At 43.7% G+C, this 12,338-nt stretch overlaps 1 protein-coding gene across 11 annotated transcripts in view; it reads right to left on the reverse strand.

Moving 5' to 3' along the window:
- Positions 1 to 12,338, reverse strand: part of fgd4a (FYVE, RhoGEF and PH domain containing 4a) — a 340,499-nt gene that overhangs the window by 114,641 nt on the left and 213,520 nt on the right. Inside the window, exon 1 of one of the 11 annotated variants that reach the window (XM_038779941.1) lies at positions 8,941 to 8,998. The exons of the other annotated variants lie outside the window; for them this stretch is intronic. Coding sequence (XP_038635869.1) covers positions 8,941 to 8,956 — 16 coding nt within the window. The 5' untranslated portion in view covers positions 8,957 to 8,998. Of the gene's footprint in view, positions 1 to 8,940; positions 8,999 to 12,338 lie in introns of those variants that run through there. 11 annotated transcript variants of the gene reach the window in all.

A 12,338-nucleotide genomic window follows, 5' to 3' on the forward strand; every position in this document is an offset into this window, starting at 1 on the left:
CCCAGGTGCTAAAAACAAGGGTGGTGATGAGTCCAGGGGTGGCAATTTTTGGGGTTTCGGAAGACCCGGGCATCCTGGGGGAGAAAGAGGCCGATGTTTTGGCCTTTGCTTCCCTGATAGCCCGGCGACAAATATTATTGGCTTGGAGGGACTCAAAGCCCCTGAAGACTGAGTGGTGGCTTGCGGACATGTCGAGTTTCCTGGGGATGGAAAAAATTAAGTTTGCCTTGAGGGGATCTGTGCAGGGGTTCACCCGGAGGTGGCAACCATTTACTGACTTCTTTGCGGGAGAGTGAGCGTCAGCAGGGGGGTGGGGGGTAGAGTAGAGAAGGAGAGAAAATATGGCGGGTAGTACCGGTGGGAGGGGAGCGGGCTTGTGCAATATGTTACGATGGAAGTATTGAAAGTACGTGGATGTTTGCACATTTTTGCCTTTTTTGCTTTCTTTCTGATGATGTCTGTAACTGTTTATAAAGCCAAAAACTACCTCAATAAAATTGTTTATTAAAAAAAAATGCTACCCCATGAAAGAATTTTTAAAATTCACCGTAAACTAATACTTGCATTTGAACTGTATTCCAAACATTCTTCAACCTTTAATGGAGTATATATTTGCACAATGGAGTATATATTTGCACAATGGAGTATATATTTGCACAATGAGTCCACTTACCACTTACATCTCCCTGATGGCTGAATGAGTAAACATGGGGTGAGATTTTCTAGCTGTTCACCCTGGCGGGATCTCTCAGTCCCAATGACAGCGCACCCTGCCGCGGGGCTCCTAGCGGCGTGGGGAGGATTCAATGGGAAATCCCATTGACAGTGGTGAGACCAGAATATTCCGCCATTGGCCAATGGCGGGCTCCCTCCTGCCACCAAGAACCACACCACCAGGAGGCCAGAGAACCTCATCCTATGTTACTGGACAGAATTGTTTTTTACAGGTTTTAAACCTAGTTTCCACAAGTTTAGCTAATCACAGCTTGGACAGACATGGGATAGACGGTGCTAGACAGGGAACATAGACCTGTTTGGACTGGGATCTGTCGATGATTACTCTTCAGTGATAAGAGCTAGAAGCTATGTATGTTGTGAAGTGTTGGCTAGTGTAGGCTTGAGAGATGAACAGACACTTCCAACACTGATGAAGGTTCAACTCAATTTTATTAACTACTTCTAACTAACTAACACATGATGACTGTGGGTCTAAATAATGCCAATTAAACTAGAGACCTAAGCCTTGTCCAAACCAGTTGATTCTCTCAGCACGTGTTGTGAGTTCGTGCTGGGCTGAATGAGTTCCTGTTACACTCAGAGGCAGCATCCAGAATGAGCGGGAACCGTGGTGCCCTCTGCCTTTATAGTGTGTGTATTCTATAGATTGGCTGCGGTGTTTGTACATGTTGATTGGTCCCTGTGTGCGTCCATCAGTGTGTGTCTGCACCATGATATACTGGTGTATATTATGACATGTTGGACAAAAACAGATATGCTTAACTGCACCTAGTTACTCTAGTCAGCCCTATGCATTACACGTCAGATATGTTTCCTCAGAGTCAGTGCCACTCTTATCCCTCTCTTGAAGGCTAATTATAGATTGGCATTGATGGAAGCTTGGAAACAGTTAAATATTTTACCTCTTTTGTGTTCTCACCCAGGATTTGATTCAGTAAGTGGAGAAAAGGAAGGAGGAAATCTAACATTAATTTTGAAAAATATATGTTTAATTTGTTTTATAACTTTAATCCTGAAATGCTGAGTTGAGTTTCTAAAGGGATTAAAATCTTTGTGTGAGTACAGTCCAACGATACCATTAGGAACAAAATAAAGTACTTTAATAAGAGCTAAGAATTATAGCCCGAGGGAAAATAATTTCCAGCACATTTGTCAGTAATTCCATCCTGACCTACTTATGGCAGGTATCACATGATTTCCAAATTCTTTTACAGCCCACATATATAACACATTTGTGAAGCTTCAGGGAGTCCTAATGAGAGCTGACTCTTTTTCTTATGCTTATTGTTTTTGAAACGGTTTAAAACAAATTTATTTCCAAAAACACAATTTTATTCAAGTTGGTGACAATTTATTTTGTTTAAAGTAGCCTAGAAAATTCTGGTATATTCTGTAAAGCTGCTGAGCTTTCATTCAGTAAAAATGGACACAACTGGGCTGGATTTTTGTCTCCCGAGGCGGAACAAGTCTGCGTCGGGAGGAGAAAATTGGACACATGCAGGTCCACATTTTAAAGTTGTCCCTATGATTCCCACCACCGCCATTTTCATTGGGTTTGGCACCGTGGCTTGTTGCAACTGAGGGTAACATTAGGTTTTCAGTTTAAATTCCTGCTGAAGATTAAAGTTTCCCTTCCCATAGTATTTTCATGGAGGTGGGTGGGTTCCTGAATGCCGTCAGCTAAGTCAGTTTGTGTACCTTGGGGGAGGGGCGGGAGGTCTGCTGTGGAATCTTTTGACAGGTAAGTTTAAAACGTCTTGCTAATGCCCTCTCCCCCCACATTCCTGATTTTGCTCCACCACCCCATGACCCTTCCATTACCCGCTTGCCCCTTCTTTGTCCTGTGAGGTGCTAAGTGGGTTAGAGCTTTTATGCGACTGAGGCTATGAATGGCTGTGTTCGAACAACACTTTTGTGAGGTTGCAAGATGAGCAGATTTTTGTTCAAAGGAGATTTTCAAAGCATATTTCCTTATTTTGTCGGGAGCATTTCAAGGACTTGCCAGGTTTGGCTCATTTGTTCTGTGTATGGTAGTTACTTGAAGACTGGGTATGCTGGATGCCTGAGGAGCATGGAAGGAACATGGAAAGGGAGAAAAATAATGGAAGGGCCACAGATATAATGGAAGGGGTACAAGGTGTGGAGGGGTTAGGAGAGGACAGGGATAATATGAGGTGGCATGGAGGAGGCAGAGCAACATGAAATTCGCAGAGAAAATATTGGGGGTCTGGAGAGAGCATGGAGACATGAGGGCTGAATGGGGAAGTGATGTGTGAGGGCTCGAGGGCATGCTACCAGTGAATTTAAATAGATCGATGATGCAGTGAACAGACGTGGCCTTCTAACCTGCCAGCCTGACCATCCAGCCACTGCTATGACTGTTTTGAGCCTGCCTCGAGAGGCGACAGCCCTGACTCCAGCCTACACCTGAAGACCATAGTACCCAGTGAATGAGCTGACATTTAGAAGTCAGGACCATGATGTCGGGAAATGGCCCATCAACGGTTCCCAAACTGAGGACGAAAATCCAGCCCTCTATGTTTATGGTGAATTCTAACACACAGACGGCAAGGGGGCACCGTGCTTAGCACTGCTGCCTCACAACTCCAGGGACCTGGGCCTCGGGTGACTGTCTTTGTGGAGTTTGCACTTTCTCCCCATCTCTGCATGCATTTCCTCTGGGTGCTCCAATTTCCTCCCAAGTCCAAAGATATGCAGGCGAGGTGGATTGGCCATGCTGAATTGTCCTTTTGGTATCCAAAAGGTAAGGTGGGGTTATGGGGATAGGGTGGGCTTAAGTAGGGTGCTCTTTCCAAGGGTCGATGGGCTGAATGGCTTCCTTCTGCACTGTAAATTCTGTGATTCTATGAAAACACAGGAGATTCTGGGCCTCAGTGGCTAAAACTGAAGGCAGCATTCACCTTTGCTGGTATTAACAATTGCCATTTCTGAAGTGGCCGCAGTGGCTCAGTTGGTAGCATTCTCACTATGTGTTCAAGCCCTAATCCAGAACCTTGAGCATGAATTAAGCTGACAGATCATAGAGTCATAGAATGGTTGCAGCATATAAGGAGCCAGTTTGGCCCATCATGTTCATGCCATCTCTCTGCAAGTGCAAATACCTAGTCCCATAGGCCTGCCCATTCCTGGTTCTCCTGTAAAATGCTCTCTTCAGATAAATCTTCCATTCCTTTTTAAGAGTCAGTCTACAACCACACTCTCAGGTAGTGCATTCCAGATCCTATACACTGGCTATGTAAAAACAGTTTTCCTCATACCGCCATTGTATCTTTTGCCAATCACCATAAACCAGTGTCCCCTGGTTCTTTGCTCTTCCATTAACGAGAACAGTTTCTTTCTATTTACTCTATCCAGACCCCTCATCATTTTGAACATCTCTATTAAATCTCCTATCAATCCGCTCTGCTCCAAGAAAAACAGCCCCTGTTTCTCCAATCTACCCACATAACAGAAGTTCCTCATCCATAAAAAATTCTCATGGTTTCTTTCTGTGTCCTCTCTAACGCCTTCACATCCCTCCAAAGGTATATTTTCCAGAACTGGGTGCAATATTGCAGCTCAGGCTGAATCAGTATGCTATACAGAGTTATCATAACTTTCTTGTTATTGTACTCTGAATCCTTATTTATAAAGCCCAGGACCCATACGCTTTATTAACTGCTCTCTCAAGCTGTTCAGCCACCTTCAATAATTTGGACACATCTGCCCCAGGTTCCTCTGCATCGCTTAGAATTCTACCCTCTATCTTGTATTGCCTCTCCTCGTCACTTCACACTTCAGCGCAGGGAGTGCTGCACTGTTGGAGGAGGCCTCAGCTGTCCTCTCAGAAGAACGTAGATGATCCCATGACACAAGAGCAGGGAGGTTCGCCTGGTGCCTGGGCTAACAATCAATACCCAAAATGGATTATTTATTTATTTGCTCTTTGTGTGAGCTTGCTGTGTGCAAATTGGTTCCCAAGGATGGGCACAGTGGTTATCACTGCTGCCTCATGCCGCCAATGACCCGGGTTCAATCCTGGCCCCGGGTCACTGGCTATGTGGAGTTTGGACATTCTCCCAGTGTCTGCGGGGGTCTCAGTTCCAAAACCAAAAGATGTACAAGGTAGGTGGATTGGTCACTCTAAATTGCCCCTTAATTGAAAAAACAATTGGGTACTCTAAATTAAAAAAAGAAAAAGTACTGAGCTAAAGCAATTATTTAATAGCTTTGACATTTTGCTGTCATTATCTGTCCGTTTATTATGTGCATTCCTCAGTGATCCTATCCCTATCCTATTTTTTTTGCTGTTTACCAAATTGTAGAATACTTTCAATTCATTTTATATTCTTTGATGTTACAATACCGAGAGAAATTCAAACTTCTAGTTTATTGCTGAAAGAGTGACAAGATTTAATTTTTAAGACTGTAACAAATGATTACAAAGACTATTTTTGTTTTCTAAAGCAGCTTATACTTTAAACTACAGAAAGTGAAATTCCCCTTTTATACTTTTTCTTATTCTTTCATGGGATGTGGGCATCACTGGCAGGAAAAGTATTTATTACCCTTTCTTTATTCTCCTTGTGGGAGCACCTCAGAGTCAGCCACATTGCTATGGATCTGGTGCTGTCGTCAGTATTCAGAGTTTCTTAAATCCACCACCAGCAGTAAAGTTTGTTCCAATGATTCCTTGTATCCTGGCCATGCCAGAACAAATCTCCCACATTCCTTAGGTGGCTACAGCTCTGGTAGCTTGCAAAGCTAAGCAGCCTCATCTCTCTGCTAGCCACACAGAACACCTGCAGTCCATTTGTGTTATTCATTGGTTTGTAGAGAAGCCTGTAACCTGATCTTAAAAATACCTTCCTCTGCCCTCTTCCCCATGCAACGTGAAACACATTAACCTTGTAAATTAGGTAGAAATGCTATTAGCTTTTCTTCATCCCAATTCCCTTTTAATTTAGGAATAAATGGACAGTTTACAATCCAATACCAAAAATACCTTTCTGGAACTTTTGGGGATTGTAAACTCAGACTGCTGCCATTGTCTCCAAGTAAATACCTTGTGCCTTCATCACAGTAAAACAATGAAATCTTCCATTGATCTCTAACAATCAATCCACCCAGGCTTGTCAGGCAGGCTGCAGAACTGGTCACATGACCCTCTTCATTTACCCTAAATTTAAAACTACATAACAAAACAGTAATCTTCCTAATAGGACTATTCCTCTTCCAATTACCTTGTGGCTCATGTTGGATTAACAAGAATATCATTTAAGAGGTCCTATTTTCTAATTTTGCTCCTAACTTTTGATATTTCCTCAGCAGATCTCTTCCTTTTTTTTCTATGTCATTCGTCCTAATATGGCCCACGACAACTTGATCTCCCCTGTCCATTTGCAAATTTCTCTCCATTTGCTATGAAATATCCTTAACTTTAGCACCAAGTACGCAACACTTTATATCACAACTGCAGAGGACACTATTGTGTCTCTTAAATGGAGTCCTTACATGTACAATGTTTCCCTCCTTCTCTTCCCTACCTTGGACTGGCCTTGCTCCACAATGCCAGGTGTCATGATCCTGGCTGTCTACCCCACAATCTAAATCCTTTTCTTCACAGACCAGTGTCTGTGGAACTGTGCAACTATTTCCCCTTGGTTTTCGCTTACCCTGTTGACTAAGAGTTACAATCTCCCTCTTTCTGTGCCTGTGCTTTCCTCTGTCATGTGACTATTCTCTAGAGAAAACATTTCACAAATTCCTCTCTTTGTTCCGAGTGTCTCTGAGTGTCTCCCTTAAAATTCAAAAACTCCAAGACCTGAGTATGCCAAGTTAAAGGCATTAATTACATATGTGCAATCTGGGGCAGGACTGCAATCCACAAGTTCCGTGACACATGCGTGTGAAGCTGTATCAGATGTAGCATGATGGGAAAAACAGATACAACTAACAAAGGTGACCCTGGAATACAAGCAATGTAAATGGACCCTAACCAATAATTTGATCATCTCACTGAGCAACATTTCCAACCAGTTCCTTACATGATCAACTTTGTGATGTTATGCTGTGGTCAATAAAACACCAAGGACCACACATCAGATTTGCACAGTTGAAATATTTCCTCTTACAGAGTTCACAGCAAACGATTTTGATATCTAAGGTCACAGAGAAGGCAAATGGGGGAGGGGGGGGGGGGGGGGGGGAGGGAGGCGGCAATGGCATAGTGGTATTGTCGATGGACTAGTAATTGAGAGACCCAGGGTAATGCTCTGGGGACCTGGGTTTGAATCACACCATGGCAGATGGTAAAATTTTAATTTAATAAAAATCTGGAATGAAAAGTCTAATGCTGGCCATGAAACTATTGTCGATTGTCCTAAAAACCCACCTGGTTCACTAATGTCCTTTATGGAAGGAAATCTGCCAAACTTACCTGGTCTGGCCTAAATGTGACTCCAGATCCACAGCAATGTGGTTGACTCTTAAATACCCTCTGCGATGGGCAATAAATGCTTGCCCAGCCAGTGATGCCCCCATCCCATGAACGAATAAAACAAACCCATCCATTTTCATGGATTATAAAGCCATGCTTTGTTAAAAAAAGGACTTTATGAATCTACTGGCTGGAAACCCACAACTAGAATTTAAAAAATAAATAAAGCCACATTCCAACGATTTGAAATCAGTCACAGATAGCTGAACATTTGCATCATTGCACCTACTACATTCCAGAGCCATTAAAATGGAGACAAATTGTCTACAAAGTCTCATCAGGAACAATTGCCTTCAAGGAGTATGAATGGGCACCATCTACTACCCATTAACAAATCGTCCAGACAATTCTCTTGATACTCAACTAGATGGAGACAATCAATTAGACTTGGAGAACTTGAAGCCAGCTTTTGTGAGGGCCACGAAGAATCCAGCATGAGTTTGTAGAATAGAAAGTAATAACTTTATTTACAATCAGCAGCAGCAGCAGAATCAGCAGCAGCCGAATCAGCAGCAGCCGAATCAGCAGCAGCAGCCGAATCAGCAGCAGCAGCAGCAGCCGAATCAGCAGCAGCCGAATCAGCAGCAGCCAAATCAGCAGCAGCAGCCGAATCAGCAGCAGCAGCAGCAGCAGCCGAATCAGCAGCAGCAGCAGCCGAATCAGCAGCAGCAGCAGCAGCAGCCGAATCAGCAGCAGCAGCAGCAGCCGAAGCAGCAGCAGCCGAATCAGCAGCAGCCGAATCAGCAGCAGCCGAATCAGCAGCAGCCGAATCAGCAGCAGCCGAATCAGCAGCAGCCGAATCAGCAGCAGCACTCCCTTGCTGCTCACTCCTCTTAGCTGGTTCCAAACTGGCCAGCTCTATTTATGCAGGGACCCTGCTAATGATTTCTCCGGGCTGCCTCCACCGCCGAAAAAACTCATGGCGGGTTGGTCGGCAAATCACGTCCCATGAGTTGGTTCCCTTTCTCCAAACAAGTTTTGAGTTTTGAGCCCAGTCTGCTGATTGAAAGGACATGAGCTTTAGGCAGAGTAAAGAATAAACCTAGCATTTACTGTCTCCAGATTGACCATCAACATCTTCATTGCCTCGAGCCCGAACTAGAATGATCATCGGGTTAAATTTGAAGTCCGCCAAGTCACCAACTTCCAGGATCTGTATACCCCAATATTGAACTTTAAATTGCTTAACCTATCCTCCCATTATGGAATCTATTTGTGTGTATGTGAATTTTGAGTACGTGTGTATGTGAAAGATGGAGCATTTTTCTATTATTTTTATTTAGACTGTGTTAAGAACAAATAGGATTCTCTTTTTCTCTTTGAAGCTCAAGGCACCCTGTTTGCGTGCCTCTTTTACAAATACAGCACCTAAACACTCATTGAATTGGCAAGGGCATCCTTTAAAAAAAAATAAAACAAACCTGTTACAGTCAAACAAGGAGTGGGAAAAGAGGGAAGCCATCCTTCCCCTCCCTCACCCGTTCGTAACAGATGTCAAAACAGATGAATAACAAGGCACCATCTCTCAGTATGTTTCTTGCAGAATATACTGCTCCCGTACACTCAACAATTCATTCAGAAATCGCAAGCCATACACTACTACCATTCCTCATTTTACTCATCTCAAGATTTGAATTAAACCAACAGCTTAAGAAAATGCGTATTCTTCCAAAAGCTGGAGCCCGCATTTAACTTCCTTTTACCTTTGTTACGAGTCATAGTTCTTCTATTTCCTTAAGAGGCAGTACAATCACTACTCTTTATGATTGGAAAATCAGATAGGCAATCTGTCCTCCGATATCTAATAACAATCAGTGTAAGCTCCTGTTATGTAAGCAGCTCGTGGTAGAAAATTTAACCTACATTCCTCCACTGTTAAGCTTGTTTTGTTCTTGTTTTTTTCCTCTCCCATTTTCTCACATGTTCTTTTCCATTAGATTAAGAAACCAACTTTTTTTGAGGATGTAGTTCACATACCAGGAGCCATTCAGAAACTCATACCACTAAGCATTTTCCAAATCTCCATCAAGATAGGTAGAATTGACAGACTGTTGAGACATGAATTACATCATACCTTCCTTGTCCAATAACTGTTGAAATAGTGTAACGTAGCAGGGTCCTTGAATTACGATCAGTAGTAAGGGAATAAGGTGGGTGAACTTAAGGCATGGATCGGTACTTGGGACTACGATGTGGTGGCCATCACGGAAACTTGGATAGAAGAGGGGCAGAAATGGTTGTTGGCGGTCCTTGGTTATAGATGTTTCAACAAGATTAGGGAGGATGGTAAAAGAGGTGGGGGGGGGGGGTGGCATTGTTAATTAGAGATAGTATAACAGCTGCAGAAAGGCAGTTCGAGGGGGATCTGCCTACTGAGGTAGTATGAGTTGAAGTCAGAAATAGGAAAGGAGCAGTCACCTTGTTGGGAGTTTTCTATAGGCCCCCCAATAGCAGCAGAGATGTGGAGAAACAGATTGGGAAACAGATTTTGGAAAGGTGCAGAAGTCACAGGGTAGTAGTCATGGGTGACTTTAACTTTCCAAACATTGAGTGGAAACTCTTTAGATCAAATAGTTTGGATGGGGTGGTGTTTGTGCAGTGTGTCCAGGAAGCTTTTCTAACATAGTATGTAGATTGTCCGACCAGAGGGGAGGCCATATTGGATTTGGTACTTGGTAATGAACCAGGGCAGGTGATAGATTTGTTAGTGAGGGAGCATTTTGGAGGTAGTGACCACAATTCTGTGACTTTCACTTTAGTAATGGAGAGGGATAGGTGCGTGCAACAGGGTAAGGTTTACAATTGGGGGAAGGGTAAATACAATGCTGTCAGACAGGAATTGAATTGCATAAGTTGGGAACATAGGCTGTCAGGGAAGGACACAAGTGAAATGTGGAACTTGTTCAAGGACCAGGTGCTACGTGTCTTTGATATGTATGTCCCTGTCAGGCAGGGAAGAGATGGTCAAGTGAGGGAACCATGGTTGACAAGAGAGGTTGAATGTCTTGTTAAGAGGAAGAAGGAGACTTATATAAGGCTGAGGAAACAAGATTCAGACAGGGCGCTGGAGGGATACAAGATAGCCAGGAGGGAACTGAAGAAAGGAATTAGGAGAGCTAAGAGAGGGCATGAAAAATCTTTGGCAGGTAGGATCAAGGAAAACCCCAAGGCCTTTTACACATATTGAGAAATATGAGAATGACTAGAGCGAGGGTAGGTCCGATCAAGGACAGTAGCGGGTGATTGTGTATTGAGTCTGAAGAGATAGGAGAGGTCTTGAACAAGTTACAAACGAGAGGGGCCATCTTGTTGGAGAGGACAGTGTGAAACAGACTGGTAAGCTCGAGGAGATACTTGATAAAGTTTTGAAAAACTTGAGGATAGACAAGTCTCCTTGGCATGACGGGATATATCCAAGGACTCTATGGGAAGCAAGAAATGAAATTGCAGAGCCGTTGGCAATGATCTTTTCATCCTCACTGTCAACAGGGGTGGTACCAGGGGATTGGAGAGTGGCGAATGTTGTGCCCCTGTTCAAAAAAGGGAATAGGGATAACCCTGGGAATTACAGGCCAGTTAGTCTTACTTCGGTGATAGGCAAAGTAATGGAAAGGGTACTGAGGGATAGTATTTCTGAGCATCTGGAAAGACACTGCTTGATTAGGGATAGTCAGCACGGATTTGTGAGGGGTAGGTTTTGCCTTACTAGTCTAATTGACTTATTTGAGGAGGTGACCAAGCATGTGGATGAAGGTAAAGCAGTGGATGTAGTGTACATGGATTTTAGTAAGGCATTTGATAAGGTTCCCCATGGTAGGCTTATGCAGAAAGTAAGGAGGCGTGGGATAGTGAGAAATTTGGCCAGTTGGATAACGAACTGGCTAACCAATAGAAGTCAGAGAGTGGTGGTAGATGGCAAATATTCAACCTGGAGCCCAGTTACCAGTGGTGTACCGCAGGGATCAGTTCTGGGTCCTCTGCTGTTTGTGATTTTCATTAATGACTTGGATGAGGGAGTTGAAGGGTGGATCAGTAAATTTGCAGATGATACGAAGATTGGTGGAGTTGTGGATAGTGAGGAGGGCTGTTTTCGGCTGCAAAGAAAAATAGATAGGATGCAGAGCTGGGCTGAGAAGTGGCAGATGGAGTTTAACCCTGACAAGTGTGAGATTGTCTATTTTGGAAGGACAAATATAAATGCGGAATACAGGGTTAACGGTAGGATTCTTGGTAATGTAGAGGAGCAGAGAGATCTTGGGGTCTATGTTCATAGATCTTTGAAAGTTGCTACCCAAGTGGATAGAGCTGTGAAGAAGGCCTATGGTGTGCTAGCGTTCATTAGCAGAGGGATTGCGTTTAAGAGCCGTGAGGTGATGATGCAGCTGTCCAAAACCTTGGTAAGGCCACATTTGGAGTACTGTGTGCAGTTCTGGTCACCTCATTTTAGGAAGGATGTGGAAGCTTTGGAAAAGGTGCAAAGGAGATTTACCAGGATGTTGCCTGGAATGGAGAGTAGGTCTTATGAGGAAAGGTTGAGGGTGCTAGGCCTTTTCTCATTAGAACGGAGAAGGATGAGGGGCGACTTGATAGAGGTTTATAAGATGATCAGGGGAATAGATAGAGTAGACAGTCAGAGAATTTTTCCCCGGGTGGAACAAACCATTACAAGGGGACATAAATTTAAGGTGAATGGTGGAAGATATAGGGGGGATGTCAGAGGTAGGTTCTTTACCCAGAGAGTAGTGGGGGCATGGAATGCACTGCCTGTGGAAGTAGTTGAGTCTGAAACATTAGGGACCTTCAAGCAGCTATTGGATAGGTACATGGATTATGGTAGAATAATGGAGTGTAGATTAATTTAATCTTAAGGGCAGCATGGTAGCATTGTGGATAGCACAATTGCTTCGCAGCTCCAGGATCCCAGGTTCGATTCTGGCTTGGGTCACTGTCTGTGTGGAGTCTGCACATCCTCCCAGTGTGTGCGTGGGTTTCCACCGGGTGCTCCGGTTTCCTCCCACAGTCCAAAGATGTGCAGGGTGGGTGGATTGGCCATGATAAATTGCCCTTAGTGTCCAAAATTCTATGATAACCTATGATTAAC

This window comes from Scyliorhinus canicula, chromosome 20, assembly GCF_902713615.1.
Source record: "Scyliorhinus canicula chromosome 20, sScyCan1.1, whole genome shotgun sequence".
NCBI classification, from domain to species: domain Eukaryota; kingdom Metazoa; phylum Chordata; class Chondrichthyes; order Carcharhiniformes; family Scyliorhinidae; genus Scyliorhinus; species Scyliorhinus canicula.